We start from the raw sequence: 14,296 nt of genomic DNA, 5'->3' as shown, positions 1-14,296 counted from the left end.
TTTGTTCTGCATTTGAGATGCTGTTAATCTGTGACCCTACCCCCAACCTTGTCCTTGCAAGAGACATGTGCTGTGGTGACTCAAGGTTTAAAGGATTTTGGGCTGTGCAAGGTGTGCTTTGTTAAACAAGTGCCTGAAGGCAGCTTGCTGGTTAAAAGTCATCACTATTCTCTTAATCTCAAGTACCCAGGGACACGTACACTGCCAAAGGTCACAGGGACCTCTGCCTAGGAAAGCTAGGTATTGTCCAAGGTTTCTACCCATGTGATAGTCTGAAATATGGCCTCATGGGAAGGGAAAGACCTGATCGTCCCCCAGCCTGACACGCGTGAAGGGTCTGTGCTGAGGAGGACCAGTACAAGAGGAAAGAAGCCTCTTGGCAGTTGAGATAGAGAAAGCGTGTGTCTCCTGCCTGTCCCTGGGCAATGACATCTCGGTGTAAAACCCGATTGTATGTTCTGTTTACTGAGAAAGGAGAAAACCGCCTTAGGGCGAAAGGTGGGACTTGCTAGCGCAATGCTGCTCTTTATGCACTAAAAGGGTTTATGAAGATGTTTGCATATGCATATCAAGGCACAGCACTTTTCCTTAAACTTATTCATGTCACAGAGATCTTTATTCGTATGTCTTACTGCTGACCTTCTCCTTACGATGATCCTATTATCCTGCTACTTCCCTTTTTTCTAAGATGGTAAAGATAATTATCAATAAATGCTGAGCCAGCGTGGGTCCTCTGTATGCTGAGTGCCGGTCCCCTGGGCCCACTTTTTCTTTCTCTATACTTTGTCTCTGTGTCTCATTTCTTTTCTCAAGTCTCTTGTTCCACCTAACAAGAAACGCCCACAGGTGTAGAGGAGCAGGCCACCCCTTCACTGGCCAAGCTGGGGCCATGTGTCCACCCTAGTTTGGCAATCAGGTAAGAGCCATGTGTGATGGGGAAGGGACATTTCTCCAACAGAGAGGTGCTGGGTGTACGAGAATCTCGGCCATGTTCGCCCTCCTTCTTTATGGCTCAGTTCATAGGTCACTTCCTTAGGGACCCTTACCCTCGCTTCTCCCCTGCGTGGATCTCAACCTTCCCACAGTAAATTGCAAATTATTCCCTGATTCTCTGAGACCAGTCTTGGAACAACTTGAGGCAGGTACCAAAGCATATTAATTCATCTGTGTCCCTCAGGCCAAGCTTCCTGCACCAGGTGTGGAAGGGTGGTTGTTGGTGGCCTATCCAGCATTCACTTCCCCGCTTCCTACTCAGATCTTGTTAGGTTTTACTCTCTCTCCACCACCTTGATGGAGTAGCAAACTCCACTCTGGCATAAACCCATTACAGTCTCTCTTGCCACAGTGACTGAGGAATGGGCATGTGAGACTGAGTTTGGGCCACTGAAACATGATGGTATCTGGGAAAAGGCTTCTTGCTCCTGTAGGTGGGCCATGGAAGCCCACTGGCTCCCGCTCCCTGCTGTGCTGGATGTAAATGAGGAAGCATCTGGCCTCAACTGCTCCACTGCCACACTGCAGCCAGAGAAGGACTCACCTTAGGCAGAGGTTGACACTGTGGAGGGCAGTGTAGCGACCCCTAAGGAACCTGGACCCTTAATGACCCTGAAGAATTGCTAGATTGGCTAACCATGAAGGCCACCCTGTCCCAGGACTGCCAAGCCTGCAACTAACACATTTCCTTATTATGAATCCACTTTGAGCTGGAGGGCATTCTTACCTGCAGCCACAAGTATCCTCAGAAAGAGGTGCTCAGAAAGAGGTACTCAGTTCTCCCTGACTGTATGCCATGGGTTAGTGGCCACGGGCTGAGAGCCACCAAGCATACCCCCTACAAACCTTACCACCCACACTGGTTCCTTTACCCCACCGTTACAGACATTCAAAGACTGGATGCTTTTTTTGAAAAACCACAGCAGTCACTTTATTCTTAAGTTTGCACTTTACAAAACCACAAGGGAGAAGTCCTTGAAGGGGAAACAGGGGCAGGGGGTTAGGGAGTGGGGGATGGTAAAGGGGGAAGAGGAAGACCAGGAAACGAAGTCCCCTCCAACCCCATCTTGGGGACCAAGCAGAGACTAGGCCTCAAGCCAGCCCAGCAGGGCTTCCTGTGTCCTGGCTGTACAGAGCTAGGCCAAAAGACCTCAGGGGAAGGGCCACGGTCCTCTAGAGACTGTCGCCATTTGAGGGACAGCCACAGGCCAATGCTTCCTGTGCCCAAAGAAGGAAGTGGGCCTCCCTTCCCCTCCCCGAGGCCAGATAATCAGCCTGAGGCAGGGGTGAGGGCTACCCATCCAGCAGCTTCAGGATGCTCTCGCGCTCCTTCAGTGTCTTCCAGGCCTGGTCCTTTTCTTTCTTGGTCGGAGTCCGCTTCTTCTGCCGGGCAGCCATGATCTTGCGAAAGGCGTCCATGACCTCATTGTCAGCCATGCGCACCCGCTGCCTCAGCTCCTGCCGGCTCACCTCCTCCTTTGCCAGCCTGTGGGGACCAGCCAGCCAGGTGCCATGGTCAGCCCACCTCCAGAGAGCGGCCCCTCCCTCTTCAAGACTGAGCCTACCCACCAGCCCAGGCTGGCATGCTTGTGGATTGTGTCATACAGTCGTGACCAAAAAGCAGTTACTGACCTGCACTTATATGGCACTATTTTAAGCTCCTGAAAAAAATACTAACTCATGTTGATCATGGGGGAGGCTGTGCACATGTGGGGACGGGGTATACGGGAATTCTCTGTACCTTTCTCTCAATTTTGTTGTGAACTTAAAACTGCTCTAAAAGAATAAAGTCTTGGCTGCACTTGGTGGTTCACATCTGCAGTCCCAGCACTTTGGGACCCCAAGGCAGGAGGATCACTTGAGCCCAGGGGTTCGAGACCAGTCTGAGGAACATAGTGAGACTGTCTTTACAAAAAATTTAAAAAATTAGCTGGGTGTGTGTAGTCCCAACTCCAAGGGGGCTGAGGATTGCTTGAGGCCAGGAGTTCAAGGTTACAGTGAGCTATGATCATGCCACTGCACTCCAGTCTGGGCAACACAGCATGACTGTGTCTTTTTTTTTTTTTTTTTTTTTTGAGACGGAGTCTTGCTCTGTGCCCCAGGCTGGAGTGCAGTGGCGCTATCTCGGCTCACTGCAAGCTCCGCCCCCCGGGTTCACGCTATTCTCCTGCCTCAGCCTCCCGAGTAGCCGGGACTACAGGCGCCGCCACCTCGCCCGGCTGGTTTTTCGTATTTTTTTTTTTTTTTTTAGTAGAGACGGGGTTTCACGGTGTTAGCCAGGATGTTCTCGATCTCCTGACCTTGTGATCCGCCCGCCTCGGCCTCCCAAAGTGCTGGGATTACAGGCTTGAGCCACCGCGCCCGGCGACTGTGCTTTAAAAAAAAAAAAAAGTCTTAAAAATATATACAGTAGGCTGGGTGAAGTAGCTCGTGCCTGTAATTCCAGCACTTTGGGAGGTGGAGGCAGGAAGATCGCTTGAGGCCAGGAGTTTGAGACCAGCCTCCTCAACAGAGCAAGATCCTGTCTCTTAAAAAAAAAATATATATATATATATATATATACACACACACACACACACACACACACACACGTACCCACTCTCTCTTTCAGTTAATCCTAAAAACCCTGCAAAGTATGTACTATTATTCCTATGTTACCCGTGAGGAAAATGAGGCTCAAAGATGATCCCAGGATCCCACAGTGAGTAAGTGGGAGATCTGGAGCAGGCTGGGGCTAAACTCTTATTTTTAAATACTGTTCTTTAACAGGTGTTCCAGTGCCAGCAGAAGGCCTGCTCACTTCAGCATCTACATTCCTAAGGTCTAGGCAGCCTGAGGAGGTGGGTGAAACACCAAATCAATCTCTCTGAATAGGATCTGATTTATACATTTCATTGATGGTGGAGCTGGAAAGTCACTTAGTGATTGAGTCCAGCCTGCCCGTTTTCCAGAAGAGGAAGCTGCTGCTCAGGTCAGGGAGCGCTTAAGGCCTTGCAGCTGCTCTGCAGCAGGGTAAGGGCTGTGCTCTGGTTTCCTGAGAGCTGCAAGCCATTTCTTCATTGCCCATTACTTCTTTTTTTTTTTTTTTTTTTTGAGACAGGTCTCACTCTGTCACCCCGGCTGGAGTACAGTGGCCTGATCAAGCTCACTGCAGCCTCCACCTCCCAGGATCAAGTGATCCTCCCACGTCAGCCTCCTGAGTAGCACTATAGGCATGTGCCACCATGCCTGGCTGATTTTAAATTTTTAGTAGAGATGGGGGTCTCACTACATTGCCCAGGCTAGTCTCGAACTCCTGAGCTCAAACAAGCCTCCCACCTCAGCTTCCCAAAGTGCTGGGATTATAGGCATGAGCCACCAGGCCCAGCTAAGGCCCATTACTTCTGTAACTGCACATGCCTGCTTTTCTCTCTCTTCCTCTCTCCCTCTCCTTCCCTCAGTGCCCCTTCCATCTGTGTTTTCTTCTTCTCACCTTTCAGAGAAAACGTGAACTATTACAGAAAGAGGCTTTGATTCAGCCATGGGCTCAAGTCTCAGCTTGGCTGTTTATTGAGTGTGTGACCTTCAGCAGAGCACTTCGCTTCACTGGGCCTTTATTTCCTCATCTGGTAAACAAGGAAAACAGCACTTCCCTCCTGGGTTGTTGTCAAGACACTTGAGAGTGTACATAAAGCCCCTGACACACAGTAGGCACTCCGCATACATTAGTCATCCTTATCCTTAAATATCCTGCAGCTTGTCAGCAACTACCTCTCCTTTTAATGGCACTCGTCTTTACTGATCATCTGCTAGTAATCTGCAAGTCTCTTGCTGTGCCTCTCTTGCTGGTCCCTAGCACAATGTCTAAGAGACAGTAAGAATGGCCAAATGATTAGCTGGGCATGGTGGTGGCACATGCCTGTAATCCCAGCTACTCAGGAGGCTGAGGCAGGAGAATTGCCTGAACCTGAGAGGCGGAGGTTGCAGTGAGCCAAGATCGTGCCACTGCACCCACTGCCTGGGCAACAGAGTGAGACATTGTCTCAACAACAACAAAAAAGGCCAAATGAATGTGTATGCCCTGTCCTGTCAGGGCTCTATGAAGTTAAGACACAGCACTTGCCTGTGAGAAGCAAAGACTTGTTTGGGTTGCTTCCCTATCTCTTTAACTAAAGGGTAGCTATTCCACAGTCTTCCTCCAGATGTCACCTATACCTTTGTTGTGATCAATGCAGAACAAGATGGATGCGAGTTGACATCAAATGAATGGTAGGCACTGTGACGGATTCCCAAAAGAACATGTCCTAAAACACTGGTCAATTTCTTGTGATAAGCAAATAAAAGTCACAGATCTCTAACAAAATGTTAATAGTTAATTAGTCTAGGTGGAGAATATGCTGATGTTTATTGTAAGATTCAGATTTTCTGCGTGTATGAAATTTTTAATAAAAAAACTTTGGGGATAAAAAGAAAAGCAGCATGAAAAGACAAAAAATAAATCACACAACAATGTGCATATGGGTAACACTACTAAACTGCACACTTAATAAATAGTTAAGAAGGGTAAATTTTATTTTCTTTTCTTTTTTTTTGAGACGCAGTTTCACTTTTGTTGCCCAGGCTGGAGTGCAATGGTTCAGTCTTGGCTCACTGCAACCTCTGCCTCCCAGGTTCAAGTGTTTCTCCTGCCTCAGCCTCCCATGGGGATACATTTTACATTATGCCTCTACCACAATTAAAAAACCAAACCAAATCAAATCAAATCAATCGATCAATCAGTCACACATGCCTGAGCCCCACTCTGTGGAATTAGAATTTGTTTGACACATACCCGGTGGACTGGCCACTGCTGTTTCGAGGCTCTCCAGGTGATTTAGAGGCCAGCTAGGCTTGGAAAGCCTGTTATAAAACCCCTGGAAGGTGACCAGCTGTGGCCACAGCCTCCAAGGCCACCCGCGGGACTGTGCATCCTACTCACACTCACCTCAGCAGGTCGTGCTTCTTGGTGCGGTTGTGGGCACTAAGTGCCTTCAGCTCCGCCTGCCGTTTGCGCAGCTCAGCAAGGACCTCATCCTCGGAGTCCTCTGCTGGGCGGTCCTCAGACTCCAAAAGGCCCTGGGCAATTAGCTCCTCCTTGATGCGGCTCTCCAGGGACTTAGTATGCGGCACACTGCAGGGGGAGGCAGGCCCCTGTCAGACTCAAGAGCCAGCTTGGAGGAGGGCCCACCTTGGAGGTTCCCAGGGCTTCCCAAGCTCAGTGAAAACCTGCCTTTCCCTTTGGGCACCCCCTCTGTATCTATCCAGATACAAAGGGAAGGACAGACACATCTGGTCTGGTTTTTAAATACAAGCAACATATGTATCCACTATCCAAAAAATATGGAAAAACCTGTAATGCCAACAACCCAGAGAGAATCACTATTATTTTGTTATATGTTATTATATATATTCCAGATTTTGTTATATATTATTCCGAATCTTTTACTACATATTAGTCCAGGTTTTTTCCCCTATGTGCACGTATTTAAATATATTTTAAGTAGGCCAGGCATGGTGGCTCATGCCTGTAATCCCAGCACTTTGGAAGGCCGAGGTGGGAGGATCACCTGAGGTCAGGAGTTCAAGACCAGCTTGGCCAACATGGTGAAACCCCGTCTCTACTAAAAATACAAAAATTAGCCTGGCATGGTGGCAGGCGCCTGTAATCCCAGCTACTTGGAGGCTGAGGCAGGAGAATTGCTTGAATCTGGGAGGCGGAGGTTGCAGTGAGCCAAGATTGCACCATTGCACTCCAACCTAAACGACAAGAGTGAGACTCTGTCTCAAAAAAAAAAAAAAGAAAAAGAAAAAAAGAAATACATTTTAAGTAAAAATAAGATTATAAAAATATGTATCTGTACTGGCCTACAACTAACATTTTCCCCACTTGGCACTCTATAATTTACATCTTTTCATGTCATTTACCTATATTTCTCTATACTTGCAGCTATATGATTAATAGTTGCAAGTTATTTCATCATATGGAGTTATGCCAATTTAGCCAACCACTCCCCTTCAGCAGGACATTTGGTTTATTTATGGTATGAACAGTTCTGTGCTGAACAACCCTGCACTCAGTCTGTGCATGCAGACACACTGGGCCAGCACTCACACTTGAGACTGCTATTGGGCTTCACCTAACTGTCCCCAGCCTCTTATTGATGAGGAACTCCCCAGGTTGAGGTGGAGAGAAGCCAACAGAAGTGGGTGCCAGACTGTGGGTTGTGGATAGGACACCACTCACCTGAAGGGCTTATTCTGATTGCGAGGGGAGGTGCTTGCCCCGTCAGCCCCTGATTCTTTCCCAGACATGTCAGGAATAGGAGAATCCTCCATAGGGGAAATAATATTTTCCTAGAAGACCACAGAAATGGGTGGAAGGAAAAAGAGCTGTTCCACTTTCCTGCTCCTTTCTGACCTACACTGACAGTCTTCAAACACCAGAAATATCCTTTTATCTTTCCCATCCCACCTACTCTGGGAAGCCTTCCCATACTGATCCCAAATTGCTTTGATCATTCTAGAAATCCATTTTTGTACTGATATGAAGAAAAAGGAACAAAAGGAACACAGAAGAGAAATGATTAACACTCAATGATGGTAATGAACAGTCAAGGTTTGTGAAGTGCCTGCAACGCACCAGGCACTGTGCTAGGCCTGCTGTGGCAGAGGTGCTAGCTGTCCGAACGCCTCTCTCCTTTCCTCCATGGCAGCTAGGCAATGCCTGTCCAGCTGCACTACATTTCCCAGGCTCCCTTGCAGGCAGGTATGGTCATGTGACAGATTCTCTCCAGGGGAAAGTGATCAGAAGAAATAAGAGCCACAGCTAGGCATGGCCCAAAAAGTTTCCTTCACACACTCCTCCTTGCTCTTATTCTGTGGGACTGGAGTGACAATTATGCCCAGAGTGACCTTGTGCAGACTGCAAGGCCACCATCAGCTGGGATTCCTGTTTGATGATATGCCCCTTCCCCTACCTTAGATAACCTGGAACATGTACCCAGACTGTTACATGAGAGAAACTATTGTGTTTGAGCCAGAAAAGAAAACTGAGTCTCAATGAGGGGAAAGAGTATGAGGGTGTGTCTAAGGTCAACCAGCAGGTATAAAGACAGCGACCCCGAAGTAGGAGTTTGAATCCTGCTGTGTGAGACCTCAAGTGAACAGTTCCCTTTTCTGAGCCTCTAATCTTCTCATCTGTAACACAGGGTTAACCACTGTCCTGGCCTCCAGTAGGAGAATGTGTATAAAGCCCCTCCAACAGATGCTTAGCAAAAGTTAATTGTGGAGTAGAGGCTATCTTTGGGGGAAGTTGGAGAAAAACAGGGGCATGAGAGGGGCTTCTAGGATATAGTAATGTTTCATTTTGTAATCTCCAGGCTGCTAATACAAGCTCATTTGTGAAAACTGTACATTTATGATCTGTGCACTTTTCTATTAGGTTGGTGCAAAAGTTATGTATTATTCCCAATCTTTTGCTATGTGTTAGTCCAGGTTTTTACTTTTGCAGCAACCTAATTATTTTTGTACCAACCTAATAAATGTATGAAATATTCCAATAAAAAATAAATATAACACATTAAAACACAAAGTAAATGTGGCTCCTGTTTTGGGTTAGGGTGCTCACCTCCACCAGGGCCTGCAGGAGGCGCTGCGTCAGGGCACCAAAGGGGCATCCATCTTCTGGCTGTTCATGCTGGGCCTCAGACTTCTTCAGCAGGGCATCCACATCTAAGTGGGCACAGGAAAGGAGGGCAGGTGGGCTGAAGTTCTGGAACTCAAGTCCTGACCTGGGGTTGGCAGGGAGGTGAGAGGCCTACCTTTAGTGTCCAGTTCAGTCAGTGGCCCCATGAGGCCTTTCTTCTTGTCAGCCACGGCTGCTGCCCGGGCCCCATCCTTCTGCTCCTCCAGCAGGTCCTCCTGGGCCCAACGCTGGGAGTAGTGCTTCCCCAGGGGTGGGATCTGTGGAAAAGATGGCACCCAACCCTGAGTGGGTAAGCACTGGCCAGCCATACTTCATTCATTCATTTATTCACTTATCTGTCTTATCTCTCTCTCAAGTCCCTAGTCCAAGACCAAGCCCAGTGTCAGGTATAAGAAAGAAAGTATAAAGAAGTTACCTCTACTTCACACTCTAGTAAAGGAGACAGGTCCAAAAAGGACTAAGACACACACAGAGAAGCCAATCTGAAACAATTCCCAAGATCGAAGGTGCAGAATACTCTACATACACGGATTGTCTCAGGTCACATCAATTGCCTCTCGAGAGAATTAGGAGCCTTCAGGTCACGGGTGACAGGGAATTACCTTCAATATTGCTTGAATTAACTGCTGTCTGTATGAACTCTTTTTCAAATAAATTTTTAAAAAGGTAAGTGAAGTGAAAGAGATAGATCAAAGTGTTGTGGCAGCACAAAGGAGAGACTAACTTTCTGCTGGGGAATCTGAAAGGGTGCTTTGGTGGAGGTAACATGAGATCAGAGCCTTGGAGGGTGAGTCAAGTCTATCAGGGAGAGAAGAGGGAGAAAAGAGCTTGCCAGAGGGGCCCAGAGACCAGCAAGGAGGCTGTGGTGTCCTGGAATGAGGGCAAGGTACTTGGTGGGACTGGTCAACACAGCAATGAAGAGGGGTATGTCTGAGGAAAATGGAGAGGGGCACTGGAGCTGTGCCACCAAGGACTGGGATGCATGGACTTGATCCTGTAGATAATGGGATGAAGACAGGCCTAGATGCAGTGCCATGTCATGAGCACATCTGATGACAGCTGACCTATGGGAGTATTCTCCCTCAACATTTTTCTGTATTTTCTAAATATTCTTTTTTTTTTTTTTTTTTTTTTTTTGAGATGGAGTCTGGCTCTGTCGCCCAGGCTGGAGTGCAGTGGCCGGATCTCAGCTTACTGCAAGCTCCGCCTCCTGGGTTTACGCCATTCTCCTGCCTCAGCCTCCCGAGTAGCTGGGACTACAGGCGCCCGCCACCTCGCCCGGCTAGTTTTTTTGTATTTTTTAGTAGAGACGGGGTTTCGCCGTGTTCGCCAGGATGGTCTCGATCTCCTGACCTCGTGATCCGCCCGTCTCGGCCTCCCAAAGTGCTGGGATTACAGGCTTGAGCCACCGCGCCCGGCCTCTAAATATTCTTTAATGGAGCATGTTTTATTTATTTTCATCATTAAAACATACAGTTTTATATCTTTTTTTTTTTTTTGGTGAGATGGAATCTCGTTCTGTCACCCAGGCTAGAATACAGTAGCACGATCTTGGTTCATTGCAACCTATGACTCCCCGATTCAGGCGGTTTTCCTGGTTCAGTCTCCTGAGTAGCTGGGATTATAGGTGCATGCCACCATGCCTGGCTAATTTTTGTATTTTTAGTAGACACAGCATTTCACCATGTTGGTCAGGCTGGTCTTGAACTCTTGACCTCGGGTGATCTGCCTGCCACAGCCTCCCAAAGTATTGGGATTACAGGTGTGAGCCGACTTTCTTATCTTTTTTTTTTTTTTTTTTTTTTAAAAAAGATGGAGTCTTGCTCTGTTGCCTAGGCTGGAGTGCAGTGGCGTGATCTCAGTTCACTGCAACTTCTGCCTCCCAGGTCCAAGAAAGTCTCCTGACTCAGCCTCCCAAGTAGCTGGGACTACAGGTGCACACCGCCATGCCTGGCTAATTTTTTGTATTTTAGTAGAGATAGGGTTTCACCATGCTGCCCAGGCTGGTCTCGAATTTCTGAGCTCAGGCCATCTGCCTGCCCCGGCCTCCCAAAGTGCTAGGATTGCAGGCATGAGCCACTGCACCTGGCCCAAGCTTTACATCTTAAAGAAAGAAGAAAGGTTCCTCCAGAGGCCTCAAAGCAGGAACAGAGTTAAGGGGCTGTTTGCATAGAAGTTGATGAAGGCTTGGACCAAAGCAAACGGACAGAGATAAAGGAACACGGGCACACTTCACTTAAGCTTGCAGGCGTGGTGACATCTGGCTCAGGTAGAGGGGAGGCAGCGCACAAAGCAAGCTGAGTTTGGACCTGGGTGTCTGGATACATTGATGGAGCAGATAGGAGGCTGGGCAGGATGGGGGAAGGAAGATGATGCATGGCTTTGGTAGCTTTAATTCTCAGCCACCTCTGAACTCTCTTGTTCTGCATCATGTCTATCAAGGCCCAGAGTTTCTACCTTGTAATGCTCAGCCTCATCTTCTGGGGGCTTCAGTAGCTCCTCAAGTGTGCGGACCTCCTCGCTGGTGATATCAGCACAGTAGGGCTCCACTGAAGCCCAGAACCTGCAGGGAGAAGCAGATCCTCAGTGGGTGCCCCTGCCCCACCAGCGCCTCCACCACCAGAACCTTGAGGCCCCCTTCTGTGTTCTCTAGCCCAGAACCTGTTGGGGGCATCATTTTTGGGGATCCGTGGCACATCGATAGGGTCATCAGTGAATTCATATTCCTGGATCTTGGGCTGAAGGTTTTTGGATTTGGGCCGTCCTGGGCCAGGGCCCGGCCCATGTCCCGCCTTCCCTTCCAGTTTCTGCTTCTTGGGCTTTCCATGTTTCGGGGGAGCTCCAAGTTCATGGTCTCGACCCAGCTTCAGGAATCGTCGGTCACCTTTCTTATCCTGCCAGTCGGTGAGGATCTAAAATGTACAGAAACTGTCACTGAGGGGGAGAAGGGAAAACAAAGAATATCTCTTTCCTCTAGTGAATAAATTAGGATCTAGAATCTAAGGAGTCTCCTGGGCCTTTCCCCATCCTCTTTTTACCTAGTAAACTCTTACTCATCCTTCAAAATTCAGCTCATTTTCTGTGTCTGGCCTCTTACGACTTTATTCATATACTTCTCATCATCTCATTCACTTGTTCATCTGTGCTTTTGATTCACTTCTTTATCACCCATGCCAGTCACATATTGTTTAACAGAAGAGTCCTTCCAGCAAACCTTCACTTCAATGTCACCACTACTGAGATGCCTTCTCTGAATCAGTTACCCAGGTTCTTAGATGCTAAAATACAACATAGCCTTCCTCAAGGAGCTTCCATGGATTCCCAGGGACAAGTTAATTCCATTCATCCTTTTAGGTCCAGTTGGCACCTCCTTCCTCTACAAGTCTCTGGCACTTCACACCTCCACCGTGCACCCAATCATGCTGTTTGGTCACACTGGAATGACCATCGCACCTTGTCTCTTCAACTAGACCATAAGCTACTGAAGACCAGAAAGCACACCTTAACCATCTCTATTTTGCAGGATACAGCATAGCGCCTGGCACACAAGGCTGAAGGCATCTTTATGCAGTGAATAAAGTAATCAGAGTAGTAAATAAATAACATCTGAAGTGCTTACTTAGTGTCTGGCATTGGGTTGAGTTTTTGCAAAAATTCTCTTTTAATCCTCACAAAAGGTAGGTCCTATTATTCACCCCACTTTGCAGATAGGGAAACTGATACTTGGAGATGTGAGAAAACTTTCTCAAAGTCATATAGCTAGGAAACAGCAATGCTAGCAAGTGCTTATGCCAGGATTCAAATCCAGGTCTCCCCATTCCAGTTCCCTAGGACTCCTAACCACAACATCACATCACCTGGTATGCACCTGACTTTCTCCCTTTCCTAGTTGGCAAGCTCCTTGACAGCCAAAACTGTCCTAATTACCTTTCTCTAATGACTAGCGTAGAACCCAGAACATAATGGGGGATGGGTGGGGGGGATGCCAATAAAAGTGTACCGAATTAGAAATCTTGCAATTTAAGAGGATCATGCATATTCTTGTGTATTTTTTGTGTCATGCAAACCCAGTTTGGGTCTCTCTCCCTCTCCCCACAAACCCCTGTATCCCAGGTTTCAGCATATGGAGCTAACTCAATGACCCATCCCATAACTTGTTGCAGTCCATCTCTGGTGATGGCCCCTCTCTGGGGTATCACCTGGGTTTCAGCCTCAAGCACACGCAGGCGCCGGCTGGCAGAAGACAGCAGGGTCTCAAGCTCCAGCTGCAGGGTGTCCAGCTCCTCGATGCCGATGCCATCATCCTCGGACCGCGCCAGCACTGCCGTGTAGCGGGGACAGACCTTCAGGTGATCCACAGACTTGAAGTCATGGAACTGCAAGGGGCAGTCTTTCAACTCACTCATGGCCCAGGATATGGGGATCCTGTGGGGCTGGAGAGGACAGGGCCATTGATGGGAGACAAAGTGGTTTGAGAAAAGCCCAAGGGCTTCTTACCTCCAGGGACAGTCTCAAGCAAGCCAGGCTTCAGTCCCTTACTGACAAAATTGATGGCACAGTTCCTACCCACAGGGCACTTAACTGTGTACCAAGCTAGGCACAAAGCACTTTATCAGCTTATCTCACTTAATTTCTCACTCAGCACCATGAACAAGGACCGTTGTGATCTCTTTACAGAGAAAGAAACTGAGACTCTGTAAGGGTGGGTATGTGCCTATGCTTCCAAGATGCAATTTGAACCCCGCTATATTGAGTCTGCACCCCTGATCACCATGCTATATTACTGTGCATTGCCTTGCCTTTCTGATGCTCTTTCCTTCCCTTCTATTTCTCTTGGGTTCCGCTAAGACTTTGAGTTCCAAGCACCCCATTCTTACCATGTTCTCTGGGACTCTTGGCCTCTTTTCTTATCCTACTCCACCTTTCTCCCTTCTCTAGTCACTAATAGTGGTTTAGAACGTGGGCTGGTAAGCCAGACAGACCCGGGTTCAAGTCCAGACTTTACCATTCTCTACTTATGTGCCCCTGAACATGTTGTTTAACCTTTTTGAGTCTCAGTTTTTCCATCTGTAAAATGGGAACAAAAGAAGTCTCGGTCTGTTTCCCCATTAAAAGTCTGAATCTGAAAAATGGGGATAACAACAGTACCTACCTCCCTGGGATGTTCTGAGGATTAAGAGATGATGCCCGTCAAGAGCCCAGTTCAGTGTCTGGCACAGAAATGGGACTATTTAATGGCTGGCCCCGCCCGGGGGTCGCCCAAATGTCCCGCCTTCAGAGTTCTCGTTCTCTAGGGACACCCTAGCGCGACCCCCGCCCCCTCTACCTCCTCACTGCGGCCTCCTACGGCCCCAGGGCCGCGGGAGGGGGCGGGGAGTTCCGGTCGATGGGAGCAACCGCCCCGGAACTGGCTATGGGCGGGCCCCTTGCAGTTGACGCGGGGGCGGGGAGTCAGCGAGGGCGAGCCTACTGAAGTTTGCCGGGGGTGGGGAGAAGGTGGGCCTCGAGCAAGCCCGCTAGAGGTGGGGTGCGGGTGGTCGGCCTCAGGCGCGCCCCAGGGCACAGCCCGGGGCGGGAGGC

At 48.5% G+C, this 14,296-nt stretch overlaps 2 protein-coding genes across 4 annotated transcripts in view; one reads left to right on the top strand and one right to left on the bottom strand.

Annotated features, from left to right (window-relative positions):
• OGG1 (8-oxoguanine DNA glycosylase) overlaps nucleotides 1–8,592 on the top strand; it is a 38,852-nt gene extending 30,260 nt beyond the window's left edge. The window contains exons 7-8 of one of the 3 annotated variants that reach the window (XM_073009875.1): nucleotides 3,763–3,833; nucleotides 7,536–8,592. In XM_073009875.1, the coding sequence (XP_072865976.1) occupies nucleotides 3,763–3,813 (51 nt within the window). In that variant the 3' untranslated portion in view covers nucleotides 3,814–3,833; nucleotides 7,536–8,592. Of the gene's footprint in view, nucleotides 1–3,762; nucleotides 4,170–4,472; nucleotides 5,630–7,535 lie in introns of those variants that run through there. The other 2 variants (XM_073009876.1, XM_073009880.1) reach the window with 2 other exon arrangements.
• On the bottom strand, nucleotides 1,898–14,226 carry TADA3 (transcriptional adaptor 3). Its single transcript, XM_007985164.3, has 9 exons — nucleotides 13,869–14,226; nucleotides 12,916–13,149; nucleotides 11,378–11,628; nucleotides 11,174–11,279; nucleotides 8,832–8,973; nucleotides 8,639–8,742; nucleotides 7,256–7,365; nucleotides 5,957–6,142; nucleotides 1,898–2,479 (listed from the first exon to the last, which is right to left on the bottom strand). Exons 2-9 carry the CDS (start codon nucleotides 13,120–13,122, stop codon nucleotides 2,287–2,289), a joined length of 1,299 nt encoding a protein of 432 aa, XP_007983355.1. The 5' UTR covers nucleotides 13,123–13,149; nucleotides 13,869–14,226; the 3' UTR covers nucleotides 1,898–2,286.
• Nucleotides 14,227–14,296: the final 70 nt, after the last annotated feature.

This window comes from Chlorocebus sabaeus, chromosome 22 (assembly GCF_047675955.1).
Source record: "Chlorocebus sabaeus isolate Y175 chromosome 22, mChlSab1.0.hap1, whole genome shotgun sequence".
Taxonomy (NCBI): Eukaryota; Metazoa; Chordata; class Mammalia; order Primates; family Cercopithecidae; genus Chlorocebus; species Chlorocebus sabaeus.
The sequence above is the reverse complement of the archived record's forward strand: the minus strand, read 5'-3'. Positions and strand labels throughout refer to the sequence as shown.

Bases quoted from the DNA above. Each gene is read 5' to 3' on its own strand.
- TADA3 (XM_007985164.3), bottom strand. From the start codon at position 13,122: ATGAGTGAGTTGAAAGACTGCCCCTTGCAGTTCCATGACTTCAAGTCT. The intron at 11,280-11,377 runs GTTCTGGGCTAG...TTCTCCCTGCAG, and splicing joins AAAAATGATGCCCCCAACAG to GTTCTGGGCTTCAGTGGAGC. The intron at 2,480-5,956 runs GTGAGTGTGAGT...TGGTCCCCACAG, and splicing joins AAGAAGCACGACCTGCTGAG to GCTGGCAAAGGAGGAGGTGA.